The 17,493-nt window shown below is 41.4% G+C and overlaps 1 protein-coding gene across 6 annotated transcripts; it reads right to left on the bottom strand.

The window, feature by feature from the left end:
* Positions 1-105: 105 nt before the first annotated feature.
* On the bottom strand, positions 106-17,289 carry sfi1 (SFI1 centrin binding protein). Of its 6 annotated transcripts, none has more exons than XM_083771768.1 (30): positions 16,830-17,289; positions 14,333-14,404; positions 13,664-13,774; positions 13,447-13,541; positions 13,229-13,346; positions 13,002-13,104; positions 12,746-12,902; positions 12,446-12,607; positions 12,257-12,327; positions 12,007-12,098; positions 11,809-11,875; positions 11,514-11,644; positions 10,758-10,839; positions 9,974-10,152; positions 9,801-9,876; positions 8,858-8,953; positions 8,694-8,770; positions 7,093-7,195; positions 6,890-6,986; positions 5,600-5,760; positions 5,409-5,483; positions 5,048-5,122; positions 4,043-4,219; positions 3,727-3,944; positions 3,563-3,646; positions 2,949-3,096; positions 2,785-2,851; positions 1,686-1,815; positions 1,445-1,544; positions 106-451 (listed from the first exon to the last, which is right to left on the bottom strand). In XM_083771768.1, exons 1-30 carry the CDS (start codon positions 16,979-16,981, stop codon positions 344-346), a joined length of 3,384 nt encoding a protein of 1,127 aa, XP_083627894.1. In that variant the 5' UTR covers positions 16,982-17,289; the 3' UTR covers positions 106-343. The 6 variants fall into 6 exon arrangements, with proteins under 6 accessions (XP_083627894.1, XP_083627895.1, XP_083627893.1 ...); XM_083771769.1 differs by having other exon boundaries at positions 1,686-1,812; positions 12,257-12,330; XM_083771767.1 differs by having other exon boundaries at positions 12,257-12,330.
* Positions 17,290-17,493: the final 204 nt, after the last annotated feature.

Genomic DNA, 17,493 nt, shown 5'->3' on the forward strand with positions numbered 1-17,493 from the left:
TCCAAACAGGTTTGTCGTTTTAAAGGGCAGACTTAAGGGCTGCTTTGTGTCTTGACTTTAACGTTCTTTTTCCTAACAATGGGAACTGAAAACAATATTAATTCAAACAGTATTTATAATTTATTGTATATAAAAAAACTACAATCCAAGTTGTAACCAAGCACAAAACACAATAAAACATTATGCGCAATGAAATTAATGCAAATTGAAATAACCAGCACGGAAAAGATTTACTTTGACTACTCCACTTCTTTTGTTATTGTCCTGCTCCACTTCTTTTGTTATTGTCCTTAAAAACAGTTGAGATTTGCTTGGTATGACATGGTCATCTTTAAGTCTTTTATTAGCTGTGGAGCAGGGTCTCTAAATGCTGGATCCTGGCAACATGAAGCAGCATGATTGGCTTCCGCTTCTCCAGTTCTGTGGACAGCTGGCTGATACGCTCCTCCAACTGGAAATGTGAACAACACATTAAAGCAAATATTGAAGTGTTTGTTTATTATTCTTACAAATTAGTCCGTAGACTACATCCACAACAGCAAATCAAGCACCCATATTCCATAATTTGTGTTTTCCCCCCCTAAATGAATAAATCAAAAGTAGCAGATCAACAAGCTCGAAACACTTGAGCTTGTAGATCTACTACTTCTGCCATTTTCATAGTTCTGGAGGTTACCCTATGAGGTTTCCACCCGACCGCAACGATATTTATTAAAGGGCCACTTCACCCCTTTGCAATAAAACATTTAGAATATTTAGAACACTTTCCTGGGGTTTTTGTGTGTGTAAAATGTGGTTTTAGATAAACCTGTATATAGGAGGGGCTAGCGTCCCTCAAAAATAAATAGATGCCTCAGTGGCCGCTGCAGTTCATTGGAGCCGTTGTGTCCAGCTTAAGGAGGTGACTTTTCCGGGATTTATCAATTCAATCCAAGGGAGCTTTATTGGAATGAGGAAACAAACGTTTACATTGCCAAAGTGATGCACACGGAAGCTTGGCAAGCTTCCGCTATGCTTCGCAAGGAATCTCTGGAAAGCTTTGCCTCCTCACTCCTCTCCTGCCCCACAGCAGAAGAAGGCATCTACCTTTTTATGGGGCAGTGCACCAAGGCATCATGGTCATTGTAGGAATTCAGCAATCCAGTCAAACCCTAATTAAACACCCTGACTACATTATTTTTCTGGCCATTGGGGTGCAAATTTCAAATTGTACTACTGTTAACAGATTTGTTTTTACGTCTGGATACCTCAAATACTATTAACATTGAGTGACTGCAGTTTCTTCCAGTGGTGAAATGTCCCTTTAACCTGGTCAAACCATCAACCATTTGCTGTGATCTACTGACAATAGTACAAATTAGAATGAAACTTAATTAACATATCTCTTGCGAAATGGTGACATAATGCATACATTTGCCACAAATCATCTTCAATGAATGCTTACCAGCTCCAACTCTTGACATATTGTGTTCTTATCCATCTGGTCTTCCATTCCACTGGTCTGCAGCCAGTTCTTCAGTACATCTTTCAACCTCTTCCATGCCCTGCACACACAAATGCACATGCAAATCAACCTCAATACATATATTGGTATGTCAGCACTCAGCAGCAAGAGGGACCACAATGAAATCCGACAAAGTAAGAGACACAGCACAAGGCAAGCTAAAGAAGGTTGTAATTGTTACTGGAGCTGCTTCCTGTCCTGGTGGAAGTGCTTCATCTCCACACGAATGCGGAGCAGTTCTCCAGTTAGGGCCAAGGTTGGATCAGCATACTCTGCCTCCGCATGCACATCACCATCTTTGCTGGATGCTGCTGCAAAAGAATAGACATCACAATGGACCACTAGATTACTTTGGATATTAACCCATTAAAACCGGAAAGAATCTGTGCCATTTTAGATTTTAAAGTGTTGCATCATGTAATTTGTTTATTATTCTTACAAATTAGTCCATAGAGTACATCCACAAGAGCAAATCAAGCACCCAGAGAGGCCAAATGTATATATCGTCGCTGTCGGGCAGAAACCTCTTATCTCCATATTCAAACTTTTTGTTTTTTCCCCATAAATGAATAAGTCAAAAGTAGCAGATCAACAAGCTTGAAACACTTGTAGATCTACTATTTCTGCCATTTTAATAGTTCTGGAGGTTACCGTATGAGGTTTCCACCCAACAGCGACGATATTTATTAAAGGGCCACTTCACCCATTTGCAATAAAACATTATGTTAATGAAATTTAGAAGATTTAGAACACTTTCCTGGGGTTTTTGTGTGTGTAAAATGTGGTTTTAGATAGTGAGGTCTCACTTCCTTCCTGGACATGTGTCAGTAAGCCTTTCCATACGGTGGAACAACACCCATGTGAAGTGAGGGGCGCTAATATATTAAAGTTTAGCTCATGTTGCTATGATTAGGTGAAGTAATGGTGATGTAAAACAAACACAGACAAACAAACATTAAACTCTTTATTGTTAATGGCATTTAATGTTTGTGTTAGTGACTAAACAAACATTAAACTCTGTCCATTGTCAATGGCGTTTTTGAGGGGCGCGCTAGCCCCTCCTATATACAGGTTTAATGTCTGTCTTTAGTTCAATGTTTGTTTAATAAACTCCATTGACAATGAAGGGAAAACTTACGTCATTCTGTAACTCATTACGTCATATTGTCTCTTTATTGTTAATGGCATTTAACAAATGCTTCTGACAGAAAGGTTCCGCCAGTTGGAATCCAACCGGCAACTGCTTCTGGCGTAAGTATTTAAAAGTGTGATCACCATACCTGAATAATGAGATGAGAAGGTGAACTGTTCAGGGGTTAGCAGCACTGAGTCATTGCTTTTTCCGACCTTTAAAAAGAGGCCACATGGCCCAAGTTAGGGAACAATGTGCACACAGTGGAAGACAGAACACACATCTGAGAAAAGATGAGTGACTAGTGGCTACCTTGGCCTGAGTTTTGGTGGTCATGAAAGAAGATGGTGGTAAAAGGACATCTTGGTTTTGTAATCCATTAAGTGAATCCAGAGAGTACGTGTGAGCTTCAGAGGATGTTGGTGCAGGAACAATGGTGCTCTGTACCCCAGCTAAAGCCCTAGAAGAAACGGTGAAGTAACGGGAACCACCAGGATTTGACTGTATGGAGAAGAAATCGGATCCATGCTGGCTATGGAATAACATACAGCAAGAGTGTCTTTACGAGCTAGCAGAGATAGAAATTGGAGCTACTACCGCTTCCCTTTAGTGAGCTATGGACTTTTCCAAATGCAATATTTAAAATTCAGCATGCAATGTTTACAACATGTGATATTTGTATTTATTTTGAACCACGCTGCACTGCCGATGTACATGCGTATACCTCTGGAGGCTATGCTTCGGTTCTCAGTGCAGTACCAAACCCAAAGTCCAGTAAACATATTCCAAAAGCTATGAAAAGGGTAGCACATCTCAAACTTCAGTTCAAGGAGGACAACATACTCACATTTAGGGCTTTTGTATTTGGCTCACTTCACAACAGAAAAATGCAGTTACATAGTTTGGCAAAGAGCCTTCTTGTATACCTGTTGTGCTGCAGCTCTTTTATAGGGGAGTCCAGCAGTTCTTTTGGACGACGAGGTTGAAGTCTAGTCGTTTGAGTCAGAGCACTGTGTGCGAGTCACAAACATCGGTTAGTTCAGAATAAAGACTACCAATGTGAAACTGGTGCAGACTGGCATATACTCACAGCTGGCTGAGCACTTTGTCTCCAGACCCCTTTTCAACAGAAGCAGACCATGTCACTCCGTGTGACATGCTTTTTGAGTCGGGTTCCGGCAGACAGAAGGACACGCTCTTTTTACACAGCAATCTTCCAACTTCTCGCACGCTGGGTGATCGACACAAGGCCCGGTGCTTCCATCGCATGGCACAGCGTTGGACCACTTGTTGGAGGTGTTGTGTGGTCTGTGGAACAGTCATAATTTATTTTAAAATAATGATTTGACAGGAAAAATGTACACCTCCAAATGAATGTAAGCACAGGCATACAGCTATCAACCCACTTGCTCTTGACTCCGTTGTGCTAAGCTAGTGGTGAGGCTGCCCATGTGAGCAGCATGTGTGAGGATATATGTCACCCCTTCTCTCTGCAGCTCGTCTCTGTAGAAGTGGGCCGCTCTGGCCTGACGCTCTTGCTTCCTGTGCTGCTCTGTGAGCCACAGCTTCCATGAAAACAACACCTACAGATGGCCAAGAAGGAATGAATGACTGCAAGGCAAGTCCCTTTAAATTGAAAGAGCACATAATGTATAAATCTACTGTTGGGCAGAAACCAGCTAACTCCAAAATGTACGTTTTTTAGGAAATTAATTAAAATCCAGGTCGCGAATACAAGCGGACGAAATGAGTTTTCTTTGACGGGTGGCTGGCATCTCCCTTAGAGATAGGGTGAGAAGTTCAGTCACACGAGAGAAACTCGGGGTAGAACCACTGCTCCTTCGCCTGGAAAGGAGCCAGCTTAGGTGGTTCGGGCATCTGGTTAGGATGCCTTGGAACATCTCGGAATCCCCCAGGAGGAAGTCACTAATGTTGCTCTGGAGAGGGAAGTCTGGAGCACTCTGGTGGAGCTGTTGCCCGCGACCCGACTACGGATAAGCGGTTGAAGATGGATGGATGAAAATCCAGCTCAAGTGGAGTTAGGAGGTTTTGTCTCAACAGCTGACAATGGATCCATGCCTCTGCAGCTGCTCTGCCAAGCAGGGGAGAGGGCTAAACCAGCTAACTCCACCCCCTCTGGTGGAGTTACCTGCTTTAGCAGACAGTTTGAGGTTCATGGAGTTAGACACAAAGACATAAAGGGTGTTCAATAGCATTGATTTATGACAACAACAAAAAATTAATAATAATAGCTTTAATAGTTATTACGAAGTGATGATGGTGCACTTTGTCATAGGGGCTGTAACATTGCTGCTCTTTTGAAAAGGTGACAGCAATACCCATATATCCTTGATTCTCAGGTAAATACTGTCAGTCAGCCATAGACTGTAGAGCAGTCAGCAGGTGTTTACCTTGGCCTGCAGATTGAGGGACCAGTGCCAAAGAGCAAGCTTGGTCTGCTCAGCTTCTCTCCTTCTGTGCTGCAGCTGTGAGGGGCAGTAAATCACTTGAGTTACTACTCTAGGTCTGGTCAATATGACTTCAAATCACTATCACGATTACTTTCAAACGTTTGCCTCGACTGCAATTCATTAACATTTTTTTAGAAGTGAAAATACTAACACATAGGTGTATACACATGCACATCGATACTGGTTCACCTTAATATCTACTCAAGACAGATGCTCGTCATGATCATGTTATTGAAGTTGATTAACAGGCAGGTCAACAGACTACTCTAAGAGAACTCATATTCTCCCTATTCTAGCCAACCTCAGTTTTCCACTGTTCAAAAAAGGTCTGGTATGTCTTCAGTCTCAGCAACAACATCCCTTGCCTCTTCATCACCTACGGAATCAGATCAATATAAAAATAAGAGTATATCAAATAGTACAACTGAAATAGGCACGTGACAAATAGTACAAGTGAACAAATACGTAAACAAAGGATAATGGAATACTAACCTCATATCTCTGGTATTGGTAGTGGTGTCTGCTCCATGCCTTCATGACTCTGCAAAGAAGTTTGGAGTGGTGGTGCTGTTTGGCATGTTCCATGTCTACACTCTCCTTCTGAGCCACTGATGTTCCATTTCTCCATCTCCTGAAAACCCCCTGTAGAATCACTTATCGAAAGGGAAAAAAAGATTTACAACAATGCATGGTAAATTGTTGCACCACGCATGCACACACTATACACACACATATCCTAGGGCATGTAGTCCATACCGCTGTTGGGTGGGGTGGTCATGCATCCACACCTGATTTACCACCAACACCATACTCCTCTTCTGTCTCCTGGGCCAACAGCATTGGCACAGCATCCATTACATTTGGAACCATTTCTGGAACTGGATTTCTCAAACTTTCAGCTGGTATGTGGACTTGACTGCTATACAATTACAGTACAATACCGGTGGTTCTCAAACTTTTTAATTTCAAGGACCATTATAACTTATATAACTTATAACTGAGAGTGTACATATGGAACCAAATGGGGGAAATACAAACCTTTAAAGGACCATTTGAAAACCCCTATAGGGAACCGTTATGGAATCGGACAGTTAAGAGGGAATCATTAAGAAGGAACCAGAGTCGATAGAATCCAACAGGATCCCACCCCTAATCATCACAACCAGGAGCTCTGGGGAAAGCTTAATTTAAAGCTTACTTCAGGCTTCAGGCATTTACACATGCACTTTTAAAGGCGCTGTTCAGTGAGATTTTTGGGGGCCAAATGGATCGCTTTCAAAAGTTGAGGTTAGTTAAAAATTTGAGAAATGCACATAATCGATATTCATCAGCTGGCCAATTACAATCAAATGTGTCTGCCGTCTTCATTATAACTGGAAATTAGCCTTCTGTCTGCTGAATATTACTACGTTACTTTTAAACTAGTAGTTGAAGATGTGAAATTTGGAATAAAAGATCTGTGTTTCTCCTTCCCGCCAGTCAGCTCTCGTGCTCAGCAGGAGATGCTCAGCACACCCTCGGTGCATGTGCATTGTGTAAAGAAGAACACTTTAAATTGGGCTTTCTCCAGACAGAGCTTGAGGTTGTGATATGCCCAGATGTATTGCTGTTGGCCCATGAGACGGTGTTGGTCGTTAGTCGGGTATGGACTATAAATATAAATACATTTCTCATAGGTTTTAATATAAAAAGGCAGTGCCTATTTATTTATATTTTTTTAAAGGTGGATTGTGTGAACACACCTTTATGTCAATGTAGCACATTGGCCCTGCAGCATCTTACCTTGATCTATGCAGCTCTGTACCCTGTTCAACACTTCCCTCTGCTGGTGGCGTTTGGACACAGCATGCACGGTCGTTTTCCTCCATGCAATAAACACCTTTAAACATTGTGCATGTCACCAACTAATAATTGTGCATAAACCATGGCAAAACAATAGCGATGGTAACACTACAGGGAGCTTGATCAGCAGGTTATTCTGTTACCTTTGCTAGAAGGCCAAGCTGGAAGTGATTCTGTGCCCTCTGCTCTTTGACTCTGATCTGAGCCAGATGAACTGTGTTCTTCCGCCACAGAGCAACACTCCTCCTAAGAGGCAAGAGGTTCACGGAGACCATCAAGATCAGTTTTTGACTGTGGACCACTTAAACCCTGCTCTTTTTTAGCTAATGTTCCCCCCTGAATATGGTAAGTAATGAATTGGTTCAGAACCCTAAAAGTTAGTTCGGAACTGGAACCGAAAAGAATATCCGCCGGTTCCGTGAAAGAACCAGGGTTCCAAGAATCTAGAACTGAACCAGTTCTAGAACTTTATATAGAAAGAAAGGGTTAGGGATGTTAGTTAATCGATTAATCGCCGTTAAGGAATTAGTTAATTAAACTTAACAGTTAATAATTCATCATAATTAATCAAAAAGTCTGTGGTTCTATCATTGGGTGGTTTTCTGTGAATGTAAAGCTGTCTGCACGTGGGCCGAGGAACGCACATACAAAGATGCCATTGCCTGGCCCTGTATCGTCAATGGTCAAATAAATATTTCATTTAGGAATATAATATGCCTTTTGTATAATTTCCATGTATCAGCAAAATGTAGATTTTTATGTTTTATCGAGGGAAATTAAGATTCTCAGATTTTTTACAAAAACGCTGCTTATCAACTAACCGGTTAATCGATCGATAAGGTTATCAAAACTTCAACTATCAATTAATTAATTGATAATTCCCATCCCTAGCCCAAAAAGAATACAGCATGGTTTGAGAACAGAATATTTTGGAAAGCAAAGTAGAAGAAAATGTGAACACAACTCAGTCACAAGTAATCAACTAATGTATTTACTGGTGCACAGCTCAGAAGAGTTCAATATCAGCAAAAAATAACTCTCTGAAGTGTCCTTCAGGTACTAATATTCAGATAGGGAATGGGCAAATCACAAACATTTCGGTCAAAGCTTATCACGCTGAGGACGGCGACATGTCACAAATGGTATGTATTCAATTTGAAAATTAAATTAAAAAGATTTCCAAAGCACTTCCCCCAAATGCCCGAGTCATTTTGGCGTGAATGCTGGGGGAAGCCTTGCAGTTAAAAAATGTGTTTAAAGAGGTTGGCAAACAACACTTTTATGTGGAATAAATTATACAAGTAAGACGCGCAAACGCGGGAAGCGAACGCAGCTCGTAAATTGCAATAACAACAATTAGAATAAATTACGTACATTTTTTTTCTTTTTAGTTAGTCATTTTTTTTAAGTTTTCTACTGTGTGTGTGTGTGTGTGGTTGTTTGTGTGTGTGTGTGTGTGCGCACGCTACAGCTGCGCCCTCTGGTGGCGGGCGGGTGGTGTCACAGCGGGACAGAGACACACAGACAGACAGACACACACAGACATGATCTGCAGGGTCTCATAGTTAGTGCTCATTGCGTTCGCAATAAAAACAAAAACTGAAAATGAAGCCTAGTTTATGGTCCGCACGTTGAAAATAGCCGACATGCAACACGTTGTGAGCTTGTATGTCAACTGTTCTCGACTCGTGGTGCCATCGTAGGATGAAGTATGAATCAGGAGATTCATAACAGTGATTGTTACCTGAGAAAGTCTTGCTGTTGCACTCTGTAGCGTTCCTCTGCCTGGACACAGACCTGTACCGTTTTTATGTGGTGATCCTGTGGATACATGGATGTGTTTGAGCTCAGTGAAATGATTATTGGCCCCGCTTCATGAATTCATGTTACCATTGGTGCCTGGTGTACCTTCCAGACGTTTAGGGAATGTTTGAGTATTTTCATTTCGTTATAGTTCCCCATCTGCTCCAGTCTTCTTCTCTTATCTCTTTGGTGCTGAACAAACTGATGTGCATACGAGAGAGATAAACACAATTGCTGTATAGTTTTAAACTGAAGACATATATATAACACACATACGTACACAACATGGTATAAAAATGTTCATGAGAGAATAGGTTATTCCTTGTATACTGTGTACAAAATACATTATATAGATTTTTTATAATGGTGAATTATATATATATATATATATATATATATATATATATATATATATATATATATATAAAATTCACCATTAGAAAAAATATATATAATTTATTTTGTTTTGAAAGGCGATAGCCACTCCTATGTCCAGCTTTTAGTGTATGTGCTAATACAAACTTTGTCCAAACATTAAATTCCATTGATAATGAATGGACAATTTTGAGTGTTTGTGTAAACACAAACATTGAAGTCAAAGGTGAGGACGCCCCTCACTTCACACGGTATGAAGTAAAAGAAAAATCACACTCGTGTGAAGTGAGGAGCGCTCTTATCATCATACATACATCATCACATTCCGGCCAATCACTTTTGGCGTTCTCACTTTTCTGTACTCACATTTTAAGCCCTCAGCCAATCAAATCATCACTATAAGGTACACAGCACACACAGAAAGCTGGGCATAGGAGGGGCTTGCGCCCCTCAAAAATGGCCACCGTGGCTGGGCCTCGGCTGTGCGGTCCAGGCACTTAGGCCGGTAATCCAGCCTGACGGCGTGCCGCATGTCTCGCCCCCTTTCCTGTCACATTACTGTACCCTATCAAATAAAGGCAAAAATGCCATAAAGAATATCTAAAAAGGGCCACTGTGTGAATATGGTAAATTTATTGAGAGATTAAAGCGTACAAACAGAGAGGCACCTTACCTTGTGCCAGCGATCGAAAGCCCATCTCATGCGGTGCAGTTCACCATGTCGACAAGCCTGCTCCTCTTGGGTTCTCCTAGTATTAACAAACAAAACGGAAAAATCAATTAGCGAGCCTGTTATGCCTTTCTTAAGACACTATCCATCTATCAGTTTAGCAGGATTCCGTTCACCTGTCCTGAATTTCAGTGCTATTGTCCTTCCACTGTCTCATTGTCTTCTGGAGAAGCCTGTGTCGGTACAGAACGTCTGAAGAGGTCTGTCTCATCCTCTCCTCAATGTGCTGCTGTGTACGCTGCCTCCAGCAAGCAAAGTCTCTGCGTGCACGCCACTGCTCCTCGTGCAGAATGGCCTAGGACCAATAGGGTCATGAGCACATTTACTTTGCAACCAAAACATGTCCACATTGAGGAACTTTTTTTAGTTTGTTATAGGTGATCAACAAGCACACAATGCGTCGTGATGAGACATGTTGTGAGCTTGTAGATGTAGATCAACTACAGCTATGGGGCCATGGCTGAGTGGTTATTGAGCCCGCCTGGGCCAGAGGCCCTGGTTGTTGCAAGTTCCATTCCAGGCCAGGTCAGCAATGTGGGTCCCTGAACAAGACTCTTAACCCCTAATTGCTCCCCGAACGCCGTACAATGGCTTCTCACTGCTCACAGGACAAATTTCATGCACGTGCAAATATATTTGAGGGGTGCTCTTATCATCAAACATCAGCCAATCAAATCATCACATTCCATGCTACAAATACACACAAAGCTGTGCATAGCGCCCCTCAAAAAAACAACACGAGTCGGGATTAAAATATATTTTTATAGCTTGAAGATTAGCTATTTTAACATTTTTAAGCTTTTTGCCTATAAAGACATGTCCATTATGTTTTAATAATCAATTAAGTTGATTAATTTGATTAACTATTGCAACCCTATGAAGAACATTAAAGCTTTGTACCGTTCTCTCCGAAAGCTTCTGCTCCTGCATCTTCTCTGTCTCTCCCCACCAGCTGTAGAAGACCCAGGTGTACTGACACTGTCTGTAAGGAAGTCAATACAGAAAGAAACCAGCTGTAGAAGACCCAGGTGTACTGACAGTAATGTCTGTATGTACTGACCCAGGTGTACTGACACTGTCTGTAAGGAAGTCAATACAGAAAGAAACCATGCTGAGTGCTGTCATGTCAGGAAGGGCAAGTGTCTAAAATAATCAAATCATGTGGATCTGTGACATGACGCTTTAACTCCAAAGCCTGATCAGGTCTTTTGTTCAGGAAATTAAAGTTGAACCTTTCAAAAAGTATAAAACATTTGTGAAAATAGATCTGGGACCCGACCCACAGATAGAGACATTCTTCTAGATGGCTCACCTCAGAGGAGCCACACCGTAAAAGAGTTAAATGAAGTATGTGATGGCCTGTAGCACAGGCTAAACGTATGTCTTTTAGAATTATAATTTAGCATTTTATTAGATTTATAATTTAGCATTTTATGTAGACATAGCACATACAGTAGGACTCTTTAATGTAGTCATAGCCTCACTGTACAGATAATCTACTGTTATACAGATATCAGGTTCTTAGCTTGCTTATGATTCTTGATGACTATTTCTATGTATTTGATGTATTACCTTGTATTGTTCTTGCTTACTGTAAATCGCTCTGGATTAAGAGCATCTGCTAAATGCCTAAATTGTAAATTGATGGTGACTCACCGATTATACACTTCTGCCTTCTGTCTCATCTCCCTGCGAAGTCTTCTCTGTAGGGTAAATTCAACCCAGGATTTGAAACACTGTGGCAATCTGTGTTCAGCAAACCAGGCATCTGCTCGACACTCCAACCCCTATTCAGAAGCATGGGACAATACACAATGTAATTGGGATTTATCAACCGAAAACAATAGAGCATATAAAAGTGAAATGAGACAATATTTGCCCAAATTGTTTAGCCTCATAATATGATCTTAATGATTTAGTGGTGGTATAATCAGATGAGAAATGTGAATACCTGCTTGTGTCTATGCCAAGTAAGCTTCACCTTCCAGTGGTAGAAACAACTTCTCAGGACTGAGGCACTATTGAGGTAGAGGCATTAAGAACAAAACAGAAAAATACACACTCCATGATGCATGTAATGGCACAAATGACAAGAGTAACCACATTGAAGTGCTGTAAAAGATGATCAAACGAAAACAATAAGCCACACCTGTGATGTGACATGGCCATTTCTATGTGGGAGTTAAGAGCCTCGTCTTCAGCCTCTTCAACACGTTTCTGCCAAAGTCTCCAATATTTGACCTGTGAAAAACAGCGAAATTTTTGTTCAGTCAATGGGTTTTACTAGGGACAGCCCTTGCAAGTTCCAACCCAGGAGGCTGTGAAGATAGCTTTAAATATAATAATTTGATTTCTGTATACTACGGTCACGTTTGTCTATTACTGCTCTTTTTTCTTACCAGTAAATAATGAGCCTGTTGTTGACCTGCCATCTGATCTTGTTCTGCTTCCTCACTGCACAATTTTACATCTACTGATAAGCTCAAGAAACAACAACGTGTATGTAGTTTTACATACTCCAAAATTCATTGAGAACGATATAGTTTAAAATAATATATTTGAATACTATGCATTGTATATTGGGATACAAGTTCTCCAGCACCCCAGTGTTCTACGCTGGATGCTCCGTTTGGCCAAATGTCCTGCAGCTTGCCACTGATCCTCTTCACATCGTTTGACACACAGCTCACTGTGCCACGTATCCCAATACATCCTGAGCACTCTGAGATGCCAGCCATGCAAAGCCTCTTCTAGATCAGTCAGAACAGCAACATTAGGGGAAAAGTGTACGAATAATGTCACAGTCAAACTTGTACTTGGACATCTCTTACTTTAGATAATCAAGAGGCCTATTTTGTGTGGACTGACAGAAGTCAATATAAAATTACCTTGAGACTTCTTCTTAGATTGGCGGTAGCGTACATAAGTAGCCCATGCACAGAGTGCCTTTCTCTGTGTCCCATGAATGAAGTGGAGTGAAGCCTTTGATTGTTTCTCCCTCTGACAACAGGCAGCTATGTACATAGTTCTCCACAGAAGCCATGCCTATGAGGTAGGTATAAGGACATGCCTTGAAGATTAGTAACTGACAAACAAAAAGTGGATATAAAACTGTATACACAACCTGATGGATTGCATGGTTACCCTGCCCTGTAGCATCAAAGCCCAATGCTGCAAGGCCTGATCCTCTAGTGCATACACATTATAGTGCTGCTGCAGCTTGGCCTGCCATTTATTCCATGCCGACCTGCATAGGAAAAACATTTAAATATGTTTATGACCTGCACACTTTAATTGTATTAGAGCAAATATAATGTGCTCTAATACAGCCATGGCTGAAAATGTATTTTTTATACAAACTATTCTCTTACATGAGAGTTGTGCATCTCTTCTGCCGAAGAGCACATTCGAGCGTTCTACCCTTAATTTGCTTCATTTCTAGGAATAGCTCCCACTTGTGCCACATCAGACGCACCTGTTGCCTATCAGCTGTTAACAAACAAAAATGAATCACTGGTTGCAGACAGCAAGACACAGACTTCTAGGATTCACAAACTCCAATAAAGTCATTATCACCCAGACCACATACCAAAACATTGGGCACGCCGGAGTTTCTTCTTCTTCTCTCTCTGCAAAGACACAAACATTTGCCAGCAATAGAAGGTCCGGTTGTAAAGGTGATACCTAAAACATATGCGACGTTGTTAGCACATGTAAAGGAAAGCTTTGACAAGGGAATTATAAGATAGCAGCTTGTAACATGATTTTGTCTGTGTCACAGAGATTTAAGGGCACGTTTACTATACCTGTAGTGACACTCCGCTCGCATTGAGAGGCCCCACTCACGCCTGGATGTCCACCACTCGTTTCTCCAACTTTCCCAAGCTTTGAGCAGTAGCACTCTGCGGTAGTGGGACCTGGACAATGTAACATTTTATAAAATGAATATGCATAGAAGCAGCAACGTCAGACCTTCATGTCTGATGATGGTCTGACGGAACCAAACGTTGCTGCTTCTATGCCTCAATGAAATTCTGTAAGTGAAGACGTGAAGTGTGCGGGATTCCAGTCTTTTTCATACTATTCCAGTTCATTTATCTGATGTACCTGTCCCCCATAGATGTGCTTAAAGGTATATTCAGTGATTTCACTTAATTCAAATATCACTTATTTTTTTGTTTTGTTGTGATAATCCTCCCTACTATATAGTGTGCTGACCATATAAGGAGTTCCTCCCTGTCCCCAGTTAACCCCTGGGGGTCAAAAAACCTTAGGTTTCGTTTTTGACTCTCTATCCTGATTGGACGAAAGGCTGGGTCCCACAGCCAAAAACGAAACCTAAGGTTTTTTGAGTGAAATCACTGAATATACCTTTAAGGAAGAAGTTTATAACATTAATATGCATTGCTACACATACATTTCAGTCAATCCAACGGTTGAAACTACACTTAATATTATGAAGTAAATAATGATACCTGGCTTCATGAGGATGAACTCGCCCAAACGTTCTCAGCATCCATAACTTTAGGAACTTCCTTGCCAGATGCCTTCAGTATTAAAGAAAGTTATAGGCAGGGTCAGAGCGTCAGACTGATTACATTATCAGGATTATGTAATCAGATTATGAAACATAAATTAGCCCTCTAGTCTAGATTATATGCACTGGTTCTCAACGTCGAGTCCAGTGACCACCAGGGGTGACGGTCTGTAAAAACAACATTAATACACAATGTAGATTCCTGCCTACAGTAATATTGAACCAGTTCAGTGTTTCCACTGAAAATGAATTGGTTCACAATCACAACCCTAAAAGCTGGTTGGGAAATGGAACCAAAACAATCACACCTTGAAGTGAGGGGCGCTCTTATCATTATACATTATCATACATCAGCTCATGAACAACTGAATGTATGTGATTGGTTGGTTAAATGTACGTATTCGGCAGACATTTGACCTAATTTCTCCTTTCATTGTCAATGGCAAATATTGAGACGTGTGGGGACAAAATCTCTATATAAAAATGGACACCGGTTCCGTTCCAAGAATCTAGGACGGAACCAGTTCTAGAACCGAAGTTCTTTTGGTGGAAAAGGGGCCTTTCAGAGTTACAGATAATGGTGAGCCCTGGGGCAGACTTAGCCCCTCTCGGAACCCTCCATAAAGCTTTTCTGAAATTTTGATGAGTTTTATGTAGGGTCCCTGTTCATAACTATATTTTCGTATGGGAATTTTGGAACGTGGACATAAATATGCTCGCTAAGATCGTATCTGCGGCGTTATTCTGAATTCGTGAACTATAAGTACCTATACATCCCGCTGCGAATATCTCCTGTGGCGCGGAAGCCGTTAAGTATTTTTAATCTATGTTTGACCGATTTGGTCGCTTTATTTCTTCTTGTTTGTTTACCGTTTATTGTACCGCCTCCCGGTGTGCGGTTGGCTTGTGCGGCTACGTCCCTGCCTCTGATCTGCTCTGTCATAGCTATAGCTAGCTAGCTAGCTATAGCTAGCTAGCCAGATAGGCGGTACAATGAGGTGTCAAAAAACAAGGAAGGAAGAGAAGAATCAAAGCGACCAAATCGGTCAAACAAAGATTAAAAATACTTAACGGCTTCCGCGCCACAGGAGATATTCGCAGCGGCATGTATAGGTACTTATACTTCACAGATTCAGAAGCCCTCACACGAAAAAAAGTCGTCAAAGAGCGCAGACAGGCCGTAAACACGTTGTTTATGTTTTATGTATGTCCGCGTACCAGGTGGCATGGTACTGCTGGAACAGGACCCCATGGTCTGTGTCGTCAAAAAGTCAGAAACTTCAGTACCATTGGGTTCTGCTTGGAGGGCTAGGCCAGACTTGGAGAAAATCTGATTCCAAAAACACAGAACCACAATGGAAACAAGCCCAAGGCTTTCTTATCATTTCAGCATCATTGCCAGTACTGTAGCCTACTGTTAAAGTATTCAATCAATTAAAAAACTCCACCCCAAGAGCTCAACAGGACAGTCTCAGTCCAAACCCATTTGTTGCGAAATAATTTGTATTCATTTAACTAAATACATTTCATCCAAGTATGGTTGCCTTTAGCCCCTTTCGGGACCCTACGTAAAACTTTTTTGATATTTTGTTTAGTTTTACGTTGGGTCCCTGCTCGCTAGTGTATTTTCGTATGGAAATTCCTAAATGCGGATGTGGAGATTCTCTCTAAAATAGGACCCGCGGCATGTGACGCCATTATTTTCCTTGAGTTATTCTGAATTCGGTAACTTTAAGTAGCTATACATCCCGGTGCGAATATCTCCTGTGGCGCGGAAGCCGTTAAGTATTTTTAATCTTTGTTTGACCGATTTGGTCGCTTTATTTCTTCTTGTTTGTTTACCGTTTATTGTACCGCCTCCCGGTGTGCGGTTGGCTTGTGAGGCTACGTCCCTGCCTCTGATCTGCTGTGTCATAGCTATAGCGCCACTAGCTAGCCAGATAGGCGGTACAATGAGGTGTCAATAAACAAGAAGAATCCAAGCTTCCAAATCGGGCAAACATATATTAAAAATACTTAACGGCTTCCGCGCCACAGGAGATATTCGCACCGGGATGTATAGCTACTTAAAGTTACCGAATTCAGAATAACTCAAGGAAAATAATGGCGTCACATGCCGCGGGGAGGCGTTTTAACATGTAAACACGAGCCAGTAAATGTTTTAATCAGGTGGCATGGACGACGAGGAACAGGACCCAATGCACTGGGTCGAACAAATGTCAGAAACTTCAGTAGCATTTGGGTTCTGCTTGGAGGGCTAGGTTGCCTTGCAAATTGCAATTGGATCAAGATTCAAGACTCCGATGTATTATATCGATTTTTACTTTTGCATTATGTATGCGAAAGTAAAAGTCAGACTCGATCAATGCATCTATTATACTCTGATCGAAGGCTGGTATGGTTAGAAAACAACAACACGTGATATAAAAAATAACCTTATTCTGATCTCCTTTAGTCTTCCACCTTTGTTCCAGTTGTATCCAACTCTATAGGTGATCTTTCGGGTGAGGATTTTTCGTATTTGTTTGATTTCACCACCTGGCTTATTGAGTTTCACCAGATCTGGCTTTCTTCTGTTAGTTTGCATTGTGCGGGGCCATCAAAGACAGACACGACACCAAAGCAGTCAACTACAGAGGAACAGTTGTCAGTTAGCAAGCACCCGGGTTTGTTTGGTGATCAACTCAACCACCTGTCACGTTGTAGCGGTTCCAGAGATCGACGTTTTAATCAAACCTGAGCAACAAAATAAACCAACAAAACCTTTTGTATTACTTCATAAAATTAACGTTATAAAGCCAGCACGTAACGTGTATATTGTTCGTGAACTATTTAAAGTGAAACTTGTAAAGTTTTAAGTTTTACACCTTTTGTTTACTTCCACTAGTGACAAATCTGGACCGCGTCTCTTTCTGAATCATGACGACGCGTGTCTGCAAGCCCCTGGCAGCGCGCATGGACGGGGCTTTGTATTCCGTTGGAGGAGAGAAGAGGACTGGCGTCTATGCCAGCTGCGGACTGGTTCATGACTCAAATAAAACACACCCAAAGGCAGTATAGGTGCCCAATGAAATGCCGATTAAACCTTACACAAACAAT

This window comes from Protomyctophum parallelum, assembly GCF_964188405.1.
Source record: "Protomyctophum parallelum genome assembly, chromosome: 8".
Classification (NCBI taxonomy): domain Eukaryota; kingdom Metazoa; phylum Chordata; class Actinopteri; order Myctophiformes; family Myctophidae; genus Protomyctophum; species Protomyctophum parallelum.

Coding starts and splice junctions, on each gene's coding strand:
- sfi1 (XM_083771767.1), bottom strand. CDS start 16,981: ATGCAAACTAACAGAAGAAAGCCAGATCTGGTGAAACTCAATAAGCCA. Junction 13,347..13,446: donor CCGGCGTGCCCAATGTTTTG/GTATGTGGTCTG, acceptor GTTTGTTAACAG/CTGATAGGCAACAGGTGCGT. Junction 3,647..3,726: donor GACAAAGTGCTCAGCCAGCT/GTGAGTATATGC, acceptor ACTCGCACACAG/TGCTCTGACTCAAACGACTA.